The following is a 25881-nucleotide window of genomic DNA, read 5'->3' on the forward strand; positions in this document are numbered from 1 at the left end:
CATCACACTTTTTTTAACTATTTTTCATCTTTATGTCAGTTATTTTGATCTCATCTTCTTGAACTACTTACTGACCTTTTTCTAAGCAGCACATATTGCTTGTAGTTTTTATATTTTCTCCTCATGAAAAAAAGTTATTTTTTGTTGTTTATTCTTGGCTCAGTGAGACCTTCCACAAAACACTGAGATTATTTTCTGACCCATACTCTATGCATGCAATAATTTCCCTTTTTTCCTCTTCCATAATGAAAGTTTTCCAGATTTTAAATGTTCACACACTTTTATGTAATTCATAATGTTGTCAATTTATTCACCAAATCCTTCAAATTTTTAATAATATACTAACAAAATGGGAATGTGACTATGTGATAGGTACTGACATTAGTTTAGTATCAAATGTTAGAGTAATAATTGCATCACTTTATTATTCATAGTGGCAAAGTCTGTGATAACTTTTCTGTTTACCATTAGAACACTTTCTCTTCCCTTGTTGTTTATATCTTAATTACCTCAAAATGTTTTGGTATGCAGACTTTTGATATCAAACAGATGAAACGCATATAATGTAGATCATTAGTGTACAAAAGATTCAGTAATTTAAAAGATCAAACTCACAGTACAACCAATATTAATCTGCAAAAAATATATTAATCGTTTTTATTCTTTTTATTTTAAATACATATAATATTATAATAAGCATAATTGTTTTTGGTCATACATTGGTCATCTTCAGATTATACAGTTATGGAATCTGTGCATAATACGTCACTCACTTTTCTTCATCAACAGAATGTTATTTTCTCCAATTATTGTGTGTGTGTGTGTGTGTGTGTGTGTGTGTGTGTGTGTGTGTTGGGGGGGTAGGTCTAGGCGTGCGTGTGCATGTTTCTGTCTGTCCATTGGGTCTAATGGGAGCTGTGTTTACTGAAGGGAAGTACTAATCAGTCCACCTGTCTCTCTGTATATTTAACAATACTTGAACAATAAAATGAAAAGATACTTGCTACTTACCGTAAAGATCACACATTCAGTTGCAGACAGGCACAACAAAAAGACACTTACGGATTAGCTTTTGGCCAAAGCCTTTGCATTCCTGTCTGAACTGCCACAGATGGCGGTCATGTGCGGATGAGGTGTGCTTGCTTGTGTGAATGTGTGTTTCCTTTTATAATGTAGGCTCTGGCAAAAAGGTAATGTGTAACTGTCTTTTCGTTGTGCTTGTCTGCAATTTAATGCGCTATCTTTACAGTAAATACCATTCCTTTTACTGCTGATATTCCAACCTGCAGTTCCCAGTGTTTAACAATAATTTTAACTGTATTAGGATAGTTTTATCTTTCAGCGAACTGAGAAAATATTGAAATGTTGCTCAATAAAGTGTGCTAGAACCACCCTACTCCCATAAATTCATGTGGTAAACAATACATTCACAGAGTGGTAAGTAGCAATGTGTGTTCAACATTTTCTTTATATAAACTACGCGTGAATCCAAATTACTACACTGATTTGTATAGAACCCAACAAAAAAATATTTAAAATAAAGCAAGAATATCATGCTTTTTATGAACTCTCATCAGGAGAGGGGAAAGGAAAGAAACATCCGGGCAGTAACTTGATGTGATCTAAGAAATGCGAAAAAAGGCCACACGGAAAAGAGAAATGAAATATGGATGCCACAAAGAGAATCTGAAACCCATTGCTGCTGAATACAAGAGCAGTGCCACGTTCCTTTGTCAAAAAGAAGAGTAAGTCATCCAGAATGCATGCACAATGCAATAAAAGAAAATTAAAAAGATAATTAAAAAAATTAAACAATTTATTCAATTTTTTCCCTTAAAGCTTTACTGTATGATTAAATGATGATGGCGTCCTCTTGGGTAAAATATTCTGGAGGTAAAATAGTCCCCCATTCGGATCTCCGGGCGGGGACTACTCAAGAGGACGTCGTTATCAGGAGAAAGAAAACTGGCATTCTACGGATCGGAGCGTGGAATGTCAGATCCCTTAATCGGGCAGGTAGGTTAGAAAATTTAAAAAGGGAAATGGATAGGTTAAAGTTGGATATAGTGGGAATTAGTGAAGTTCGGTGGCAGGAGGAACAAGACTTTTGGTCAGGTGATTACAGGGTTATAAATACAAAGTCACATAGGGGTAATGCAGGAGTAGGTTTAATAATGAATAAAAAAATAGGAGTGCGGGTTAGCTACTGCAAACAGCATAGTGAACGCATTATTGTGGCCAAGATAGACACAAAGCCCATGCCTACTACAGTAGTACAAGTTTATATGCCAACTAGCTCTGCAGATGATGAAGAAATTGATGACATGTATGACGAGATAAAAGAAATTATTCAGGTAGTGAAGGGAGACGAAAATTTAATAGTCATGGGTGACTGGAATTCGTCAGTAGGAAAAGGGAGAGAAGGAAACATAGTAGGTGAATATGGATTGGGGGGAAGAAATGAAAGAGGAAGCCGCCTTGTAGAATTTTGCACAGAGCATAACTTAATCATAGCTAACACTTGGTTCAAGAATCATAAAAGAAGGTTGTATACATGGAAGAATCCTGGAGTTACTAGAAGGTATCAGATAGATTACATAATGGTAAGACAGAGATTTAGGAACTAGGTTTTAAATTGTAAGACATTTCCAGGGGCAGATGTGGACTCTGACCACAATCTATTGGTTATGAATTGCAGATTAAAATTGAAGAAACTGCAAAAAGGTGGGAATTTAAGGAGATGGGACCTGGATAAACTGAAAGAACCAGAGGTTGTACAGAGTTTCAGGGAGAGCATAAGGGAACAATTGACAGGAATGGGGGAAAGAAATACAGTAGAAGAAGAATGGGTAACTTTGAGGGATGAAATAGTGAAGGCAGCAGAGGATCAAGTAGGTAAAAAGACGAGGGCTAATAGAAATCCTTGGGTAACAGAAGAAATATTGAATTTAATTGATGACAGGAGAAAATATAAAAATGCAGTAAATGAAGCAGGCAAAAAGGAATACAAACGTCTCAAAAATGAGATCGAAAGGAAGTGCAAAATGGCTAAGCAGGGATGCCTAGAGGACAAATGTAAGGATGTAGAGGCTTGTCTCACTAGCGGTAAGATAGATACTGCCTACAGGAGAATTAAAGAGACCTTTGGAGAGAAGAGAACCACTTGTATGAAATCAAGAGCTCAGATGGCAACCCAGTTCTAAGCAAAGAAGGGAAGGCAGAAAGGTGGAAGGAGTATATAGAGGGTTTATACAAGGGCGATGTACTTGAGGACAATATTATGGAAATGGAAGAGGATGTAGATGAAGATGAAATGGGAGATAAGATACTGCGTGAAGAGTTTGACAGAGCACTGAAAGACCTGAGTCGAAACAAGGCCCCGGGAGTAGACAACATTCCATTAGAACTACTGATGGCCTTGGAAGAGCCAGTCATGACAAAACTCTATCATCTGGTGAGCAAGATGTATGAGACAGGCGAAATACCCACAGACTTCAAGAAGAATATAATAATTCCAATCCCAAAGAAAGCAGGTGTTGACAGATGTGAAAATTACCGAACTATCAGTTTAATAAGTCACAGCTGCAAAATACTAACGCGAATTCTTTACAGACGAATGGAAAAACTGGTAGAAGCGGACCTCGGGGAAGATCAGTTTGGATTCCGTAGAAATGTTGGAACATGTGAGGCAATACTAACCTTACGACTTATCTTAGAAGAAAGATTAAGAAAAGGCAAACCTACGTTTCTAGCATTTGTAGACTTAGAGAAAGCTTTTGACAACGTTAACTGGAATACTCTCTTTCAAATTCTGAAGGTGGCAGGGGTAAAATACAGGGAGCGAAAGGCTATTTACAAATTGTACAGAAACCAGGTGGCAGTTATAAGAGTCGAGGGGCATGAAAGGGAAGCAGTGGTTGGGAAAGGAGTGAGACAGGGTTGTAGCCTCTCCCCGATGTTATTCAATCTGTATATTGAGCGAGCAGTAAAGGAAACAAAAGAAAAATTCGGAGTACTTATTAAAATTCATGGAGAAGAAATAAAAACTTTGAGGTTCGCCGATGACATTGTAATTCTGTCAGAGACAGTAAAGGACTTGGAAGAGCAGTTGAACGGAATGGACAGTGTCTTGAAAGGAGGATATAAGATGAACATCAACAAAAGCAAAACGAGGATAATGGAATGTAGTCAAATTAAATCGGGTGATGCTGAGGGGATTAGATTAGGAAATGAGACACTTAAAGTAGTAAAGGAGTTTTGCTATTTAGGGAGTAAAATAACTGATGATGGTCGAAGTAGAGAGGATATAAAATGTAGACTGGCAATGGCAAGGAAATCGTTTCTGAAGAAGAGAAATTTGTTAACATCGAGTATAGATTTAAGTGTCAGGAAGTCGTTTCTGAAAGTATTTGTATGGAGTGTAGCCATGTGTGGAAGTGATACATGGACGATAACCAGTTTGGACAAGAAGAGAATAGAAGCTTTCGAAATGTGGTGCTACAGAAGAATGCTGAAGATAAGGTGGGTAGATCACTTAACTAATGAGGAGGTATTGAATAGGATTGGGGAGAAGAGAAGTTTGTGGCACAACTTGACTAGAAGAAGGGATCGGTTGGTAGGACATGATTTGAGGCATCAAGGGATCACAAATTTAGCATTGGAGGGCAGCATGGAGGGTAAAAATCGTAGAGGGAGACCAAGAGATGAATACACTAAGCAGATTCAGAAGGATGTAGGTTGCAGTAGGTACTGGGAGATGAAGAAGCTTGCACAGGATAGAGTAGCATGGAGAGCTGCATCAAACCAGTCTCAGGACTGAAGACCACAACAACAACAACAACAACAACAAAGCTTAACAACGAGTGTTTAGAGTTTAAATGACTTCAGCAAATTTTCAATGTGCATAGGTAAGCAGTATTTTTTTACAAGACTTTATTGATGTGTAAACCGTAGTTTGTTTATTTCCTTGTAAAATTCTTCAAAAGTGATAGGGAAAGGAAAAGAAAGAATTTACCTGTGTTTCTGTATCTGAAGGCTGAACAATTTCATCTTGGTCACTCTCAACCAATTCCTGCCTCCTCTCTTCTTCTTCCATTGGTGATGGTGACGGAGGTTTAACTTTACGCTGAAAATCATATGTTAAATGTAGTATATCATCAAAAAAGAATGGAACTCAGTGAAATGATGTATTTTAAACCCTACTATTACTCTCCATGCTGTCAATATACGTATTTTTAGCATTCCAGAAGCAAGGCCAACAAAGTTTTCCTAGTCATTCAGTATTAAAGTTATCAACACCCACACAGAGAAGCCTTTTGGGTGATTCAATGTCAATTCAACCAATTTGAGAAAATGTTCCAGCTGATAGTCTCAGATTTGGCTGAAATTTAGCACATCAATGCTACCAAGTGTGGAACACTTATGTACAAAATTTTAAGTTCCCCTGCCAATTAGTTCCAGAATTGTGGCTTGTGAAAGGTGGAGTGACCCGGAAATTGCAACCCGCATCTGGCAATCTATCTTCAGACCCAACTTCAGGTCTTAATAACTTTGGAACTATTCCACACAGTACAGTGACATTTTTACAACCCAGTAACATCAACTTAAAGAACACACTCTATGAATCAAAACACCAACAACATATTTCTGAGGGAAAATAAAAAATTCCAAAAGGTGATTTAAAAAATATAATATGTTAAAAGGTACATATTGTAGGTGCCCTATATGCCAAATATAATTCACTCAAAAAGGGTATAAATTTTTTTGTGGTAAGCTTAATGTGGCCTAAAAACACACAAAACTCATCTTGCCCATATCAGTCACATAAACAGAGTTACAAGCACACGAAAACACAAAAATTTGAAAAATTACCTGAAAAACATGGATTTTCTAAGTGTGGTGGCACAAAAGGGACAAGTGATATCCAAGCCAAATTTCAAACACTGAATAAGTAGAGCACAATATAATATGTGGCAAACCTTCAACTTGTCATTGCAAGGCATTTGTGTACAATAAAAGTTGACTGAGATGTATTTGGTTACGTTTCTTTTAACACGATTTAGCAAGTAATAGTGATGATGCAAACAGCTTGTTTCAGATAAAGCTGCAGCAATTGTTTGTTGGGAACCATTAGGCAACAGAAAGTTAAACAATGGTAGTTTTCAGGGACAGAAAGAGTCATTGTTAGGCAGGAACAAAAAAGGAAACAAGCAACAATTACAGGTTACTCATGTTTTTAAGATTCTAGTTCAGATTGGTCAGTACTGTTGCGGAAAGTCAGTATGGAGGCATAAGAGTGTACTAGTGGTGCTTTTGTTCAAACAAGTTGCAGTATTGGTAGAGCACAAGCATCTGAATGTCATAAAACAACATACGGAACAAAATGTGGATTCGCTTTGTACTGTATGATCTGGATGAATCGGACCAAGATTTACTGCTATGGAGATCTGGGATACACCCTGTGGACACAAGAAGTACAGTTACAGGAAACTTTAGTGTTTGTTATCATCATATGAAAGTGTTTCTGGATATGTATTCTTTCCTACAAAGAAGTTGTTTTGATCCATTTCGGATTCATATGAAGACAGTGAAGTGTAGCCTCATAGAAATTGATAAAATCAGTGTTGAAAGTGAATCAGAGCATGGGACTTAACATGAAACAAGGACAAAAGTTATGTTCCAGGTGTGTTACACTGCTAAAAAATGAAGAATATTCTGATAATTTACATGACAGTGACGAAGAGTATCAGCCACCTACAACCACAGCGGATGAGCAATTAAATACTTCAGTGACTGCTCTTGCTTTGTCTCCCATGAAGTCACACAAAGTTGCGAAAAGAGACAGGCCCAGCTATAGTAGAAGAAAACTACAAGAAGCTCAAATGGAATTAAAACACAAAATAGTCGACACACTAATGGTGGAAGAGGAAGAGCTATCTGCTCCAAAGCAACAGAAATCATGCCAGAAATGCTCTGATTTGGACAAAATTGTGCATGATTTGAAAGAAAAATGTGCCGTATCCACACGCCAGAAAAAAGTAGCTATTCTTATCCTTGCACCTTCCAGCTGGTCTATTGACTACACTGCAAAGGAATTCAATGTTTCTACATATATGGTAAAGCAATCCAGGGAGTGCTTCCACAACTTCAGCAGGCTCACGGTAAGCAATCAAGTTCAGAAAAAGGTGCTAGTTCGGAGTTTTATGAAAATAATAACTACAGCCGAATAATGCGTCGAAAAAAAGACTATGTAACGGTGAAAATGGGAAATGTACATGTACAGACACAAAAAAGACTGTTGCTATGCAGCATATCACAACTATGTGTAGAATTCAAGGAAAAGTATCCCAATACCAAAGTACGTTTATCATCATTTTTCAATTTTCAGCCAAAATGGGTTGTGCCTGCAAGTGCAAGGGGCACACACAATGTTTGTGTATGTGAGACCCATCAAAATGCTAAGCTGATGTTTGCTGCTATAAAGGATTCTGGTCTGCATTACAATGGTGCAATGAAGCTGTTAGTGTGTGACATCAGTTCCTACCAGTGCATGATACACAGGTGCAAAAAGTGTCCTGGTAAGGCAAATCTTGCAGAACACATGAATAACAAATTGTATGGTGAACTCCTTATGGATGACTATGAACTTGTTTCTTATAAACAATGGACACACATGCATCGCACAAGTCTTGAAACAAAGCAAAGTGCAGTGGAAGATTTTGTTGAAATGTGTTGTCCAAATAACGGACAAACTGACCACACACAGCTTCACAGCAATAGCACAATCGGCTTATCTCCAGATTTGTAAGGATAATTTGAAACAAGATGAAATTATAGTAATACTAGACTTTTCTGAAAATTATGAATTCATAGTTCAAGATGCCATCCAAGGATATCATTGGGACAACAGTCAAGCAACTCTCCACCCATTTGCGATTTACTATAAAGGTGAATCAGGTGATGTGTCTGTCATGAACCTGTGCATTCTTAGTGACTGTTTAATTCTTGATGCCATTGCAGTTCATGCCCACATTCGCACTGTCATGGCATATGTGAAAAACAAGCTGCCTCGCATACATTTTGCGAAATACTTCAGTGATGGGGCAGCTAGTCAGTACAAAACATGTTAAAATCTCAAAAATTTATGCATGCATTACCATGATTTTCAGATTCACGCAGAATGGAATTTTTTCGCAACAAGTCATGGTAAAAATGTATGTGATGGTACTGGTGCTACCATTAAACGCATGGCATCATGAGCTAGTTTGCAGCACCCTACAGAAGGTCACATTCTAACACCTCTTCAATTATTTACCTGGGTACAGAAAAGTATCTCTGGCATACAATCATTCTATGTTTCGAAAGATGTGAAATCAGTCGAAGAGTTGCTAAAAAGCAGACTAGAACATGATAAAACTGTTGCAGGCACAAGGAGCCATCATCACTTCTCTCCAGTGGACTCTGACAATGTGCAGATGAGCAGACTGTCCGGTTATAACTATAGGTTCATGTACAACATGTGTCTTCACAGTGTGTCTGACTCAGGATTCAGAAGCAAAAGCAGCGACATACAACCAGGTTGCTATGTTATTGCTGTTTATGATGACAAATGGTACTTAGGATGTGTTGCAGAGTGCTATGAAGCAGAAGCTGATGTGTTTGTGAACTTCATGGCACCAGCAGGACCAGCAAGATCATTTCATTGGCCACGTTTGGCAGAAAGGTGTTGGATTCTTTCTGAACATATTCTTATGACAGTTCCAGTCCCTACCACAGTGTCAGAAAGACAGTACAATTTGTCACTCAATATACAGAGTACAGTAGCTAAAGTGTGGGAGAACTTCCGTTCGAAGCACAATCGACTGGCTTTTAGCAGTTCAGGTGCAGTAAACATTAATGATAGTTTGTATCAATCTGTCTATATGTTGTTGCTTAGTGATTAAACAGTTGTGGGAGAGGATAGGTCGAGACAGAACAGTTTACGATATGTTTTTACAAAATTGTGTTGTGGAACAATGGCCACATCACCAAATGCATCTGTCAACTTCCATTGTACACAAATGTCTTGCAATAACATGCTGAAATTTTGAGATATATATCATTATGGTCTACTCATGCAGTGAGTGAAATTTGGCTTGGATACCACTTGTCCCTTTTGTGCTACCACACTTAGAAAATCCATGTTTTTCAGGTAATTTTTCAAATTTTTGTATTTTCGTGTGCATGTAACTTAGTTTTTGTGACTTATATGGGCATCATGAGTTCTGTGTGTGTTTAGGCCACATTAAGTTTACCACAAAAAAAATGTATACCCTTTTCGAGTGAATTATATTTGGCATAGAGGGCACCTACAATATGTACTTTTTAACGTATTACATTTTTTTAGTCACATTTAGGAATTTTTTATTTTCCCTCAGAAATATGTTGTTGGTGTTTTGGTTCGTGGAGTGTGTTCTCTAAATGGATGTTACTGGGTTGTAAAAATTTCACTGTACTGTGTGGAATAGTTCCAAAGTTATTAAGACCTGAAGTTGGGTCTGAAGATAGATTGCCAGATGCGGGTTGCAATATCCGGCTCATGCTACCTTCTTTCACAAGTCATAATTCTGGAACTAATTGGCACGGGAAGCTAATACTTTGCCACGAGTGTTCCACACATGGTAGAATTAGTGTACTGAATTTCAATCAAATCTGAGACTATGAGCTGGAGCCCCTGGTTGAACTGACATGGGATGACACTTTTCTCTTTTGTGATTCCATTGTGCGAAGATTTTCTCACTGTAATAAGGCATGAAGAATTACGCGTTGTGTATTGTGTTGAGAAAATGGAGAATCGCTGAGGAACATGGGCCAATACCTTCCAGCTCCCCCCCCCCCCCCCCCAAATAAAAAATAAATAAAAAAAAAAAAAAATAAAAATAAAAAAAAATTAATAAAAAAAATCATACACACATTGTGCAATATGCACAAACCAAAGCATGCAAAACAAATCTGAGAACCTGTGGTTTACTGCAAGTCATACCCATGAGATACAGAGCTGAGCTTTACAGAGTATTTGGAAAATGTGATACCTTGTATAGTAAACAGAATGACTCCAAGTTCAAATGTGCTCCTCAATTGGGCACAATGAATAATAAAAAAAGACATTCATTAAGTTATCATTTCTTTAATGACAAATGGAAAAAATACTTGCATTTATTTGCATTGAACAAGGGTGCATCTTGCAGTACGCACATAAAGAACTGAGAAGTGGCTGGAGATAGTTAACAACATAGCAAACGGTTTAAATATAATTTTGTTGTACTTACCCGGAAAGATGGCAGTTTTGGTATGGAAGCTCGAAAACCCAAACCACTGAAGCCCCCTAATCCCACATCAAGGCCCAAACTTTCACGGCCAGTATCCAGAAATGAGTTGAGTTTCTCAGAGACAGTCTCTGCTGCATTATCCCTTGTATCCAGCTGGTTTGTCTGGACCTGCAAATGGATAAACAGAAGTTTTAAAAATGCTTGTTATGGTTGCCTCCAGAGTGGTTATGCACAAAGAACTCTGGACAAAAATCAGTGTTTTTACATTTTAAGTATATTCTCCACATCAACTCACAGTTATATTTTCCAATAAATTTAATTTAAATCACAACTCTTGGACCCAACTAACCTTAGATTTCCTTTCATGTTCATCCCACCAGCTTTCAAATGATTTGAATGCAGTGTTCTCGACCATTTTCTTGTCAAAATCACGCTTTAAAATCTGTTTTAGTTCAGCAATAACCCTCTCTAGAACTGCACTGTAAGTAGACGCAAAACGTTATCTCCAAACATAATTACAAACAAGTTTGAAAACAAAATAAGGAAACAAATATGCAACACACTTGTACTGAAACATTTCAAAAAAACAACAGGTCATTTACACATGAATCAAAAGTGGGAGTTCCTGACTGAAAATTAATCTGAAAGTTTTGATTCTCTGAATTGCAATTTATTTATTTATTTACTGTTTAAAATCTGAACTGTTGGAAATACATGAAAAAACAGTGGTCTTTGAAATAAAAGTGACATGAATTGCAGTTAGAATCGCCTTTTTGAAATGAAAGTGATATGAATACCACTTCAAACAGAGAATGTAATTATATAATAATCATTTCAATGTGTTACTCCTCTTGTATTTTGACCACAGAAGAAGTAGATGGCATGACCCGCTAAAAAAAACTTGAGAATTGATACACATGTGCGCAATTTTTGTGTGATACATACATACAAGAATCTATTTAAAAAAAAAAAATTACAAAAAAACCTATAATTTCAGACTACAGAACAGAAACTTTCTTTAGTCTTTCACAGAAGCTATCTCCAAATTTGTTCCATTACTTGCTCTTTCCAGTAAGTTATGTTAATTGTACACATATTATTTGTTCACCTATTGATTTGATTTTATGTTGTGTTTACATAAGCACTTGTTTGAACTACATTTGAACTCTATAGCATCTCAGTATAACTGAGCATAATTCTTCATGAGACAATTATGCAAATGTGCTTAGAACAACGAAGGCAAATGGAAACTTCAGGAAGGAATGAAGGGTAAAAAGAATTCTATGGAAACTGGATGATCAGTCTTAAACTTAAGCAACATATTCAGTTTAATCCTTACCAGAGATTAAGCCTTGCTGTACATGAATTTCAAGGAAACCATACAAATATGCAGCTATTTGTGTAAAGAACTGAAGAGAAATATAAAATAACTATGACTGAATAGCCTTTGTAAATTTATCAATGTCCCTCACATCATTACAATGTATTTGTGGTCTATAAAACACAATTATCAAATAATTTAGTGATTTGAGGGGTTATTATACAGTGAGATTAGTAACAAAGATGCCAGCTGCACCATTTTTTTAAAAAATAAACACAAATGCTCAACTTACTTGATAGTAGGAGCTTGAGGATCTGAGCTTTCCACCTGAACATGACTAGCCATTGGAGGTAACCTGCTAGGAAAAGCAGGATACCCAGGGGGATACCCATATGGACCATGCCTCGCAAGTGTTGCTCCAGCTGGAAATGGAACGGCAACTGTCGGTGGGCATGGAGCACCTGCTGTAAATCCAGGAGGGGGCAGGTACAAAGGAGGGAAGTGGAAGCCACCCAGGCCAGCTGGGGGCTTGGCCCACACCACAAAGGGATTTCCTGTAGTCACTGATACTGGTGCAGGCGGAAAACTTGCAACTGTAGGAGGAGGTGGTGCTGCTATTCGATGAGCAGCAGTAAAAAAGGCAGGTGTGGGTGGATATGCAGTCGGAACTGGTGGGTAAGGAGGTGGAGGAGCAGGAGCCGCAGCTGGTGTTGGTGTGAAAGGTGGTGGCGGTGGGTATGCAGGTACTGGAGGAGGGGGAGGTGGAAGCGCTTGAGGTTGCTGCGGCTGTGAGACTTCTATCTTCTCATCTCCAGAACTCAGGCTAGATAATGACATGCGATCGTCATTTTCGTCCTGTAGTGGAGTAGATCGCCTATCTTCCGTGTCAGGACATGCAGTACGATCCGGTAACATTGACAGTGACGTATGCAACCGTTCATCTAATGTACCCGTAATGACACTCGAAATAATTTCTGGTCCACCAGTCAAAGTCTCATCTTCACTACTGCTGATAAGACTGCCCAGATCATCTTGGCCTGGAAGTGGCACCGGCCTTCGTGCACTCTCCAACAGTTCTGTAGTTTCTGCTTGTTCACGTTCACGGGCTGCTCGTCTCTGAAAAATTTAACAATAATCTGATATTTCACTATTATAATCTACTACAAGCCTGTTTGCCTTGTCTCTGCTGTGTCACCACAAAAGTAGCAATGTAATGTAACTTTTTTTCAAGGATTCATACAATTATCATAGTTTCGCTAGTTTCCTTTCATTGAACAGTGAGACTTTAAAGAATCTTGCACTGGCAACAAAGGTAAAACAGCAGAACAAGCACACATTTCTTAGAATATTATGGCTACAACAATGAATTACATATTCCAGAGTACTGGAAATTTATGGAAAACAACTCCACTTGATAAGCACGTATTTATAGTAATCTTACCATGGAAACAAACTGTTCAAATAAGCTATGACGGTACTGGAATGCATACAGTGACAATGTGCAGGGAGTAGGAACACTGCGGGAATCCTACATCATCATCATCATCATCATCATCATCATCATCATCAACAACAACAACAACAACAAAAAGAGGAACAAAATAGAAATGCAATGAACATTACTTTTGGTGTTAAAGATCTGAAACTTTTCCTAATTTGTTTTACAGGAAACAATGTAAGTGGATAATGGTACAATACAGTCTAGACTATTCAGAAAATGACACAGTATTCAATGTGGAAACATTATCTTATTTTTTGTCCATAAAGAATGACCATGAGAATAGACTAGGCCATTACAAAATATATATATACAAAGAAGATGTGACTTACCAAACGAAAGCGCTGGCAGGTTGATAGACACACAAACAAACACAAACATACACACAAAATTCAAGCTTTCGCAACCAACGGTTGCTTCATCAGGAAAGAGGGAAGGAGAGGGAAAGACGAAAGGATGTGGGTTTTAAGGGAGAGGGTAAGGAGTCATTCCAATCCCTGGAGCGGAAAGACTTACCTTAGGGGGAAAAAAGGACAGGTATACACTCGCATACACACACATATCCATCCGCACATACACAGACACAGAGCTTTTTAGGAATAGAGGGGGGGAGTATATTGAGGGCGATAATAACTAAAATATGTATGTTTTTTAAATAAAATGTTTTAGTCTCTCTCTCTCTCTCTCTCTCTCTCTCTCTCTCTCTCTCTCTCTCTCACACACACACACACACACACACACACACACACACACCAATATAAACTAGCTGTCAGCATGACAAGCACAAAATGGGCAAATAGAGATAGCACTAAGATTTTGTCCAAATCGAAGGTATGCTGTTGGGCTTCATACCACTATCCCTGACATATAATCCACTTTTCTGTCCCACATCAGCACAGCCTGCATCTAGTCGAGGCTGAGAGTGGCAAGCACTTCAGCAGTTGTCTACAGAGGTCGCCAACAGCAGCCACACTATTTTGCCACGACTCGTCACGTGCACTAATTGGGCAAGACAATGATATTGCTCCGCCTGGGTGGCCAACAAGTGGGACACAGACTACTGCCGGTGGCCTCAGCCAATCACACAGACGAAGTACATTAATCTTTGTGGCTATGTTAGTCACAGTGCAGCGAGATAACGGCAGTTCTTCGGAAGGCAGCAGCAACATTCGTGTGAAGTTCATTGAGAGTAGCTGTCAGTCTGGAATCATCACCTACAGTAAACAGCCCACGAGAATTGGAAGCACTGCAGCCTTTAGTGCAGCAACACTGGTAACAGACTTAATCTATAGCCGGGTGTTTACTCCTGGAAGTGAGTGTTTTCTTATGGGATCTAGTTCTTTTTAGTTCTTTGCATTGACTGATTCGCATATGTGCCTGCCCTGAGCTGAATTTTAAGGTTTACATGTGTGTTGCAGTAAATCAGTGTTCAATTACGTTATACTACTTAATTTGTGCAGCAGTGTTTCAGAACCCAATTACAACAGAGGTGACCACACACATACATTAGCACATTTGACAGCATGTCACTGTCTCAGGTAACAGTTGTGACAAAGAAAAGAAAACTGCTCATACTTCAATGGTGCAGTCATAGCAATTATCAGACCTATGCACCACACACAATCAAGCAGATACTGGAAATGGCAAAAGGCCTGCACAGGGAGTCACGGAAGAGGGCATAATTTGGTGGAAATAAAGTGAATCACACAGTTAAGGTATTCCAAGTTTCAAGAGTGCATGGTGCAGTGTAGTTTCTATGTTTTCATACCCACAGTGTTGCTTTCAAGACAGTCAGTGGTTGCAGTGGACATTAAGATCATTTTATTCTGAACTCTGGAACATAAATTTTATAGGACGTGTAAAACACTAGGACAACCATTTAAGGAATGGGTCACTATGTTGCAAGGTCTTACTTTGAACTGTAAATTCAAGTGTAAAAATCAGGATTGTAATCTTTCTTATGTCTATACAGTGAGGTCTGGGACGTGCTTATTGTTCGTTCTCCAGATGTAGGACTGCTTAATGATTTCATTTGCTTGGTTAATCCCACGTTGGAAGAGTGTTTATCCGTCATTCAAGGGTCACTCCATGAAAACTGAAGGTTTCGTTATGTCTGTAACACTTCCAGTTCCTTTGTTTAGTGGAAAATCAACACAGTTTGCATCATCAGACCTTTGCTGTAAACAAGGTGTACCAGGAGGAATGGTCAATGTTCAGGGATATGACAGGAAAAGTGACTGGAAGCACAAAACTCCAGTAAACATGGGTTCTAAAATGCATAATGTAAGAGCTATGAGCAGTTCTTCATCTTCTACTGCTTAGCTCTTTGATTTCCATATTTTAAGAGGTGCTAGTATGGACCAAAACTAGGAAAAGAAGTCCAAAAACATAAGCTCTAAACTGTGTACGTTAAGGGCTATGTGCACTTTCTCATCTACGCTAATGTGAAGCACATCTCTTCTATTGTTCACAGCTCTTAAGGTACGCGCTTTAGAGCCCTCGTTTACTACAAATTTTTGTTTTTCCTTGTTTTGCTCCATACGGCTTTCTCTCAAAACATGGAAAGCAAAGGACTTGCTACAGAATAGACTTGATTAACAGTATCAAAGATAGTGAAGTCCTCATAGCTCTAAGATATTCATTTCAGAGCTTATGTTTACTAGACATTTTTGTTTTGAACAATTGTTTCTGTCATATTCCTGTATACTGACCATTTCTCCTGGGACAACTTGTAGTGTTCATATTCACATCTGTTTTTAATACTACAATGTCAATCACACAAATGTTATGTGTGTAAAAACAAAGTAACCCTCATGCCTTTGAACAGACGAAGTAAACAGAGCAAGTTCTGGAACCCAGAGAAACCGAGGTTTTTAAAACAGACTTTCATAATGGCAATGCATCTTTCAGTCTCAAGAGTAAACAACCTGCCAAAAGTCAAGGAATAGTTTCACCCCACATAAAGAAGGTAAATGAAAAATCATCGGGCATCACTCTTCTAAGTTCTAATTGTGCTCAGTGCCTCATGACTCGTAACAGATTCACAGTCCTGGATTCGGACAACCACAACTGGGTCACAGAAGACATTGTGGACTGTGCACTGTCATACTCTTCCTTTGTTTTCCCTAAGGCAATTGAGCCCTTGGGGCCAGTTCCACCCAGATTATGGGAGACTTTTTCTAGGGATGAACTGGCTATCTCTTGTGCACACCCACACAAGCTGCCCTTATGTCATTTAGGGTGACTAGTAAGGGGACGCTTCCAACAACCCAGGCTCTGATTTTCACTGTGCAAGGTCTCCGGCCCATGGGATAAAACACCTTCGCAGCACGTCTTTTCATCAAGAGCCAAATGCGGGTGAACAGGGTCATTCAGACATTCAAGGCGCAAATGAAAAACTTCACTAAAAATCTCATGACTGACTACACATTAGAAGATGCCTTACTAATGATTGTTTTTTCTCACAGCTCTCCCCACAAGGAATCATCCGCTGTGGAGATAAGGACTCTATTCTTCCTCAAAGTACTACGCCAACAGGGAAACACAGATGCCAGTGATCTGGCAACAGGAAAATTTCCAGCTGACACATCGTACTTGCCAAGGAAGTGAAAGGGAGGGGGGGAGGGGAAACCTCAGCACCACAGCAACCTACCAGTGTCCACACCCTGCCAACAAGTGAGCTGATGGACACAAAGCTCAGCAGTGTATGCACAGAGGTCAGGATGGATATGGACTTCATCCACCAACCACTGTAACTGTCAAAGGAGATCAACAGGCTTCACCTCTCTTCCTTGGGGTAAGGGACACTGTGTCCCACACCACTACCCTTGCCAGGTTGTCCACTCTTCCATCACTCCATTGCATGTCATTGCAGCCTACATCTCAGTGAGGCCAGAATAATGTGCAGTTTGGCGATTGTCCACAGAGGTTGGCATTGGCGATCGTGTTGTTTTGTCAAGCACTCTCATGTGCACCATTTGGGCTTTATAACTCAATACCCAGCGAGTCAGTGGCAGTTCTTCACTGGGCAGCAGCAGTGTTTGTCAGGGGTTTGTGGAATTCATCGAGAGTATCTGGAGTTCCTCATCAGCTGCACAATCTGGAGCCATGCTCAGAAACAGTCTGAAGAGAATGGCTGCTGATCTAGAATCAGCCACTTACAGTAAACACCTACGAGGATAGGAACCATTGGGTATTTACATCAGGAAGTAACCGTTTTGTTCTGGGACTTGTTTCTCTGTCTGGACAGATTCATATGTGTGTCTAACCTGTATTGGGTGTTTGGTTTACATGTGTTGCATTAAAGTTCAATTACATTGTAGTAATTAATTTGTGGAGCAGTGTTGCAGAACCTGATAATGACAGAAGCGACCACCTACATACGGTGGCGCAGTCGACATGATATCAAGCCACTTAACAACACACGCATCTCCCAAGACAAAACATGTGCACAGCTGGTGTAGACACTAGCTGTGCCATGATTATCACTGGTGGCAAACAGCTAGTGCCAGCCGTAACTGCCACTGGGCAAGAACATATTTACAGCAGGGGCGTCATTGACTACCACAAATTGAAGCAGTGGGCAAATGGCATATAGTGCAGCTAATTGCTTGCCAAATCAATGAGTGATGACAATAACCGATGAGCAACCCTACCATCCAGAACAATCTTCTCACTATGGGGTTTTGAAGCCACTGCTCATGTACATCTTCTCATTACACTTCACAGGGCACACAGTCTGTCACGAGTAGGACCACCACCTTTCGACACTAAACATAGAAAAAGCTACTCTAACCAATCCACATTGCAGTTCACCTAAACTCTACCTAATGGAGCATATCAAGGGCAGCATTGGGTAAGATTTGCTCCCTGTATCCAGCTCCAAACAATGTAATAATGATAACAGAACTTGAAGTAGCCAAAGAGATGGCTGGAAGCTACAAGCTGCATACAGAGCAATTTAAATAGCCATCTGCCCAAAAGTCTGTGAAAAATAACAAAACTTGTGCATTGTCATCATTAACGGAAAATACAGGAACAGAACAAGTTGTAGAAACACAACCCTTCCACAATCTACAAACACAACAGGGCCAAAATATACTGACAGAAAAAGAAAGCTACAGTGTTTGCATTACCTGCTACACAATTTCATCATCCCTTTCTGATATTATTCTAATCATCGAACTCTGCTACAATACGTTATAGAAGATGTAGGAGTTATAAGAGAGCATGAAAGAGATTGTGGCTGCTACTAGACAGACTAATTTGTTTTGCCTTTTCTACTTTTGTAGAAATAGCACAATTAAATCTGCTTCAGTCATCTATGTACACCATACATTAGCCTACAAAAGACTGTCTTCCATTCACTCTGCAAAGGTGTGAAAAGACAATTAAAAATGTGAACAATTTTGCTCTCAGTATGTGACCTGGCATCATAGTTATCAAAATTTATGAGTATCTACGCAAACTGGTGAATAATCTCATGTGAAAACAGATCAGTTCCTCCTTTATTTAGAAATGGAACATTGCCTTGTAGCAACTGAGTGTGATATCAGGGATATTGAAATTTCTAAAATTAACAATTGTGTTACCTGAAAGGAGTAACCTCATGTAAATGGTATGCCTACAGTATCAAATTGCTATCTGAAAACAATCATTTGGAAAGGCAAGAGTAACAGCTGTTTGCATCTTTTCCTTTTTCCACTGTGTTGTGCCGATATTTTGACTGATGATGTCAAATATAGATACACGTTTCTCTACTCCCTTCGCAGTTACAAAGAAGAAGAAAAGTTAAAAATACAATATAATAACTGATTTAAAAAAGTAGTAAATACTAATGACTGAATACCTAGGGTATTACAAAATACTTCAACAAAAGAAACTTATCCATCATTAACAATACAGTTTTTACCTGGTCAATGCCAATCCGATGCCACTTCAGATATATTTCCTCCGACAAAAAAGGTGATGGAGGAACTGACAATGGCTCCTCTGCTTCTTCTGCAGACGGTAAATGATTATCATTTGAAGCTCGAGAAGAAGAGGATGGCCTGGGTACTGGTGCACAATCATCAGAGTCCGAATTGCTGGAAGACGGTACAAGGGATGAACCACTCAGTCTTTGAGACATACTCTGTCTCCTTTGCCTAGAACTGCCATGTTTGGAAGAACTACCAGAAGAACGCCGAGATGTGACTTTTGCTCCAGGTTTTGTTTCTTCTTCAGAGTCAGATCCTATACCTATCCTCAAAAAAGATGGAGCCATGCCACCTGCACCTTTTCCCTTAAGAAGCATTTCAATTCTGGTATCCAAATCCAACACTTTCGGCGCTTCTGGGCTTTTGTTGTCACTATGCCTATGCACCTTACCAGGCCCCTTGATTTTAGGCACCGGTAGCCTATCAGGTGAAAACACTACACCACGAACATCACCAGTCACTGGAGTCCAGGTTGGTGTTGCGTTGGCAGGAGGGAGGGTAGTCACTGTGGCACCATTGCCTGCACCGTGCACTGGAACCTGTCGCAGAGCTGAAGAAGATGGTGGGGGATGTTCCCACCGAGGATGTACGTCACTCCACGTCCCCTGCCACTGTGTTTGTGGTTGTGTAGGTGGCGGTGGTAAATGATGAATAGGTGGAGGGGGAACATGTGTAGGAGGTGGCGGTATGGGTGGAGGGGGCTGGTGAAGTGGTGGTGGAACAAATGGCGGAGGTGGCTGTCGTGCAGTTGGTGGAGGAATCTGTGGATGATATGCTGGGTAATGTGACGCACTAGAACTTGGAGGTGGAGCTGCTGAGGAATAACGATGATTGTGATAGTCGTAAGTTGTTCCTGCTATTGCAGATGGTGTTGAATGGTTAGAACCTTGTACAACACCAGAGCTATTGTGATAACCAGCACTGCTGTAGCTCCTCTCAGAGTAAGTGTCACTCTGACCAGTCCCATAGTCACTAGTGCTTGAACCAGGAGTCGAATAATCTCTATGCCTATATGTATGATTTTCGATGCTGTAATCACTGCGAGTGTAAACAGAAGTTAGCTCCTTTTTCAACCCCAAAATTTCTTCCTTATCAGGCCACGGTCTCTCATGATCCTCTGAAGATAGCTCACGACCCAAACTTCCCTTTTTAATTAGTTTGTTCTTGATTAAGATATCATCCTTGTCCGTTGCACCACATGAAGACTCATCCAAATCAGTATTTGGTTCTTTCTCCGGCTTCTTTTCCGTTGTCTTCTCATCAAACAGCTTTCGGCACTCTTCTCCTGAAAACCAAAGTCATTCACATGTACAGAAAGTTTTAGGAGAGAACCATTCACATTTGCATAGTCTGTGTAAATACGTATGACATGTATGACAGCATTAATGTTTAACCAACACACAAATTGATGTATTAAATAACTCTAAACAAGAAATTTATGTAATGTACCACTTCAAGTACAGGATCCAGATAACTTGGATTAAATACACAATTTTTGCAACATGAACTTTTAACAAGAGAGAGTTGTAAAACACAAATATCACAGTACGTCATAATATCAGTTCTTTACGGCAAGTGAGCTATCACATAATAAAAAAAAAAATGAGGCTACCGGGAAGATAGTATATCACACACAGGGGATGGGAGAGGGGAGTTAGCATTAATCTGACAAGGCACGCTCTTGGAATGAAATGTGCAACTAGTAACAACACAAAAGTGTAAATTGTGAGAGCTTTATAGTAGTTTAAGGTATAAGCAAAACACACCAGAAGAAGAAAATAGTAATAGTAATAATAATAATAATAATAATAATAATACTGATTCATGATTGCAATACAGGATCAAACAATAAACACCAGATATTACAGCAGGCATATTATTAAAGATCCCAATACCACAACAGATAAATGCAGACTTTGCAAACAACAAATAGAAACAGTAGATCACATCACAAGTGGATGCACAATACTAGCAAATACAGAATACACCAGACGACACGACAATGTAGCAAAAATAATACATCAACAACTTGCCATACAACATAAACTAATAAAACAACACGTTCCCACATACAAGTATGCACCACAAAATGTACTGGAGAATGATGAATACAAATTATACTGGAACAGAACCATTATAACAGATAAAGCAACACCACGTAACAAACCTGACATCATACTCACCAATAAAAAGAAGAAATTAACACAACTAATCGAAATATCCATACCCAATACAACAAATATACAGAAGAAAACAGGAGAAAAAATTGAAAATACATCCAACTGGCTGAGGAAGTCAAGGACATGTGGCATCAGGATCAAGTTGACATTATACCAATTATACTATCAACTACAGGAGTCATACGACACAATATCCACCAGTACATCAACGCAATACAGCTACATCCAAACTTATATACAGGAATCTGCAATTATTGATGCACGTTCAATTACCCGAAAGTTCCTAAATGGAAAGTAACATATACCGTACAGTTAAAAGGAAGTCACGCTTGATCAAGGCCCGCGTCACCTTCCATTTTTAACCAGACATAACGTCTGAGACAGGAAAGAGAAATAATAATAATAATAATAATAATAATAATAACCTCAGCAGACTGACATGCAAACGTCCGAATTTGAAGAATTATATGCTGCCCCCAAAGGATAAACCTCAATGGGAAAGTTAATGGCTTGAAAGATCATAGGCAGAAGTAAAATGCCTAGTTATTGTCTGACACAACAACAATGCAGAAAGATTAAATACCAATGAGCATGGAAAGAATGATGCAAGGAAACAATACACAAGTAGTATAAGAAGTGAAAATTTATGCTCTATTAAAAATGTCTTCTGCCATCTTCAATTTTTCAACAATTTACCCATCCGATTATTACATTAAGTCTACTTCTCCCTTGAGAGGAAATCTACAAACATGATACACAGTATGGAGCCAAAAGCACTGCCAAAGAATACATTTATATAGCCTTCCATCTACACCCCACTTCACTCAAATCCCAAACACGAAGACAGAAATAAACTGCAGCTGTGGATAATGTACACAGTATGTTTCGCCATGTAGTATCATATTAGCGCAACACCATACAGTCACAAAAAAATTCTGTGTTCGCCGTACAGCCATACCAGAAAGGTTTATTTCTACAGAAGAGAACATCAGATCTCCAAACTACAATACTGGCCATTAAAACTGTTACACCAAGAAGAAATGCAGATGATAAACAGGTATTCATTGGACAAATATACTAGAACTGACACGTGATTACATTTTCACGCAATTTGGGTGCATAGATCCTGAGAAATCAGTACCCAGAACAACCACATCTAGTCATAATAACGGCCCTGATACGCCTGGGCATTGAGTCAAACAGAGCTTGGATGGCACGTACAGGTACAGCTGCCCATGCAGCTTCAACACGATACCACAGTTCATCAAGAGTAGTGACTGGCGTATTGTGACGAGCCAGTTGCTCGGCCACCATTGACCAGACGTTTTCAGTTGGTGAGAGATCTGGAGAATGTGCTGGCCGGGGCAGCAGTCGAACATTTTCTGTATCCAGAAAAGCCCGCACAGAACCTGCAACATGCGGTTGTGCATTATCTGCTGAAATGTAGGGTTTCGCAGGGATCGAATGAAGGGTACAGCAACGAGTCATAACACATCTGAAATGTAACGTCCACTGTTCAAAGTGCCGTCAATGCGAACAAGAGGTGACCGAGACGTGTAACCAATGGCACCCCATACCATCACGCCAGGTGATACGCCAGTATGGCGATGACGAATACAAGCTTCCAATGTGCGTTCACCGCAATGTCGCCAAACACGGATGTGACCGTCATGATGCTGTAAACAGAACCTGAATTCATCCGGAAAAAATGTCGTTTCGCCATTTGTGCACCCAGGTTCGTCATCACCATCGCAGGAGCTCCTGTCTGTGATGCAGCGTCAAGGGTAACCGCAGCCATGGTCTCCGAACTGATAGTCCATGCTGCTGCAAACGTCGTCGAACTGTTCATGCAGATGGTTGTTGTCTTGGAAACGTCTCCATCTGTTGACTCAGGGACCGAGACGTGGCTGCACGATCCATTACAGCCATGTGGATAAGATGCCTGTCATCTCGACTACTAGTGATACGAGGCCATTGGGATCCAGCACGGCGTTCCGTATTACCCTCCTGAACCCACCGATTCCATATTCTGCCAACAGTAATTGGATCTCGGCCAACGCAAGCAGCAATGTCGCGATATGATAAACCGCAATCGCGATAGGCTACAATCCGACCTTTATCAAAGTCGGAAATGTGATGGTACGCATTTCTCCTCCTTACTGCAGGCATCACAACAATGCTTCACCAGGCAACGCCGGTCAACTGCTGTTTGTGTATGAGCAATCGGTTGGAAACTTTCCTCGTGTCAGCACGTTGTAGGTGTCGCCACCGGCAACAACGTTGTGTGAATGTTCTGAAAAGCAAATCATTTGCATATCACAGCATCTTCTTCCTGTCGGTTAAATTTCATGTCTATAACATGTCATCTTCGTGGTGTAGCAGTTTTAATGGCCAGTAGTGTATAACATATTTGTGGAGAAAAGCTACAGCAATCGTTGAAGAAAAGCTAAATGTGAAATGAACTCTTGTCTTAATGTATTTAGAGAACTGGCTTGAGAACCATAACTTATGGTAACATTTGTGAAAACTGCAACATTAAAGAAGATAGATGCAACTGAAATACAACACAAGACCTCCTTCATAACATTGAAATTATTAAAATTACAGAATTATACATGATCTCTAATTTCAAGAATTCTATATGATAAAGACCACCATATTTCGAAATAACCGTCCCTGTATGTCATCTCGCAAAATCGAAACGGCCCACATTTCTGTGGAAGGTTCCTCCTGATGGTTTGTATGAAATTCAGTAAAGTAACAACAATTGCTGTGTGATGGTACAGTGTCCTCACAAGACAATGCATATGCTGTATATTAATAATGTTAGTTATTGATGAAGTTCTCCATTGAGTGTGTTGTAGCCGTGGTTACCAGTATAACTTAATCTTTGCTTGTTCGGTACGCTGGGGAGCGGTTATTGTTGTGGTGTGAGTTAGTTGCAGTTGTTGTGCTCTCAGCCTGAATAGAGTGAGACGAGCTCGGATAGTGCATTTGTTAGTACAGCTCGGTAGCGATCGGTCGTTGCTGAAGTTTCAGTGTGGAACCAGTCAGTAGCAAATTGTGGCCTGTAGACTGAAATGCTGAATGTTATGAAACAAGTTGATGTTTACTGAGTGTTTGAATAAATTATAATTCATCACCCCTTAACAATCGATGTTCTCACTTAAAACAAGTCATAATAGTATCCCTGGAGGAATCATTTAATGAGATTAGCTGCACCGAAAGTTTCTTGGAAAAGTAAGCAGAGACTACGACCTAATATAGCAAACCTGGAGGAACACTGACAGGGTCGTTATACAAGGAGACTGATGACGAAGTGGCAACCTGCAACAATCTTCAGATCCAATGCCTGATTACCATCATCTACGTATGGTGAGTGAATTAGACATTTTTAGCAGCGGCTCGACTTCCAAGCAACATTGAACAAGATTTTCAATGCTGAATGATAGGCAGTGAATAATTCCATTTTAATTATAATTTGCATGTGCAGTATACAACTGAACAACAATATCTAATCAAACAGACAATGTTAACATAATTGATGGAGAGGACAGTGTTAATCAGGACAGTGGTGATATGGATATTGTTAATGACTCAGAGCTATGTGGTAGAATTCAAAATGTAGATGCCCCAGAATGTGAAAATACAAATCTGAATGTAAATGTTCAATCACACGAGGCAGCAACAGATAATAATAGGACTGAGCTAATAGGAAGAGAGATGTACTGATGCACTTTTTATAAAAAATGAACACTGGTTGGAACAAAAAAAACTTGATGATCATGAGTGGAAGCAGAACAAAAAATTCAAACAATAAAGTAAAAAATCTTAGATCAAAAGCTAGTGAACTTCTGTAACGAGTTTCAGAGTCAGTTTAATAATTTTGCTCTGGGATATAGGAAATTACTTGATGAGGAGCAATCGGAGGTCATGTACAAGATTACAACACAGTGCCAAAAGATTGAAGCAGATGTAACTGAGCTAAAGAAACAACTCAACTCACAGACTACAGTGCAAAACAAGCTTTACTGAGCAGTGGTGTTACAATAATGAGATAGTTTGAGCTCAAACTGTGTGTGAGGAAAAGAATAAATCAGTCATTAAAGTAGTATCAGCTGGGCAACAACAATGATTCAATTTAGAATCAAAAATACAGACACTGGAAGACAGAATGAAGAAAGTAAGAATATCCTGTGCCCCAGTAGATACAAACACTATCCAACAAGAAACAGAAATGTTAATGCAAGAGAATCTTGGTACAGGTTGTTGTAAAAACTTTGTTATCAGTGTGCTTGGTCAAAGGCAGTTTAAAGAATTTAACCCATATAAACAATTACAGCCCGTGGATTTAATGAAACAATTTTAAGATTTTAAACATGGCTGCAGCAGCAACTGTTAAAATTCTTCACAATAAAGGATGGCAGCCAAAAACAGACACTCGTGTCTCAACAGTTCATAGGCGAAGTAACATTGTTAAACTGTTCGCTTTGATCCTGTGCCCATTACACATGTTGTACAAATGGAGATGATATTTTAATTACTGACGACGCCTTTTGGCATAATTGTTTCATTATTCTCCAGTGCATGATGTAAT

At 39.3% G+C, this 25881-nt stretch overlaps 1 protein-coding gene across 3 annotated transcripts in view; it reads right to left on the reverse strand.

Moving 5' to 3' along the window:
• The window catches only part of LOC126418649 (histone-lysine N-methyltransferase SETD1B), a 168558-nt gene that overhangs the window by 51209 nt on the left and 91468 nt on the right, over positions 1-25881 (reverse strand). For all 3 annotated transcript variants that reach the window (XM_050085523.1, XM_050085521.1, XM_050085522.1), the window contains 5 exons: positions 19038-20389; positions 11921-12744; positions 10657-10786; positions 10308-10475; positions 5015-5125 (listed from right to left, as the gene is read on the reverse strand). In XM_050085523.1, the coding sequence (XP_049941480.1) occupies positions 5015-5125; positions 10308-10475; positions 10657-10786; positions 11921-12744; positions 19038-20389 (2585 nt within the window). The remainder of the gene's footprint in view (positions 1-5014; positions 5126-10307; positions 10476-10656; positions 10787-11920; positions 12745-19037; positions 20390-25881) is intronic.

This window comes from Schistocerca serialis, chromosome 9 (genome assembly GCF_023864345.2).
Source record: "Schistocerca serialis cubense isolate TAMUIC-IGC-003099 chromosome 9, iqSchSeri2.2, whole genome shotgun sequence".
NCBI classification, from domain to species: domain Eukaryota; kingdom Metazoa; phylum Arthropoda; class Insecta; order Orthoptera; family Acrididae; genus Schistocerca; species Schistocerca serialis.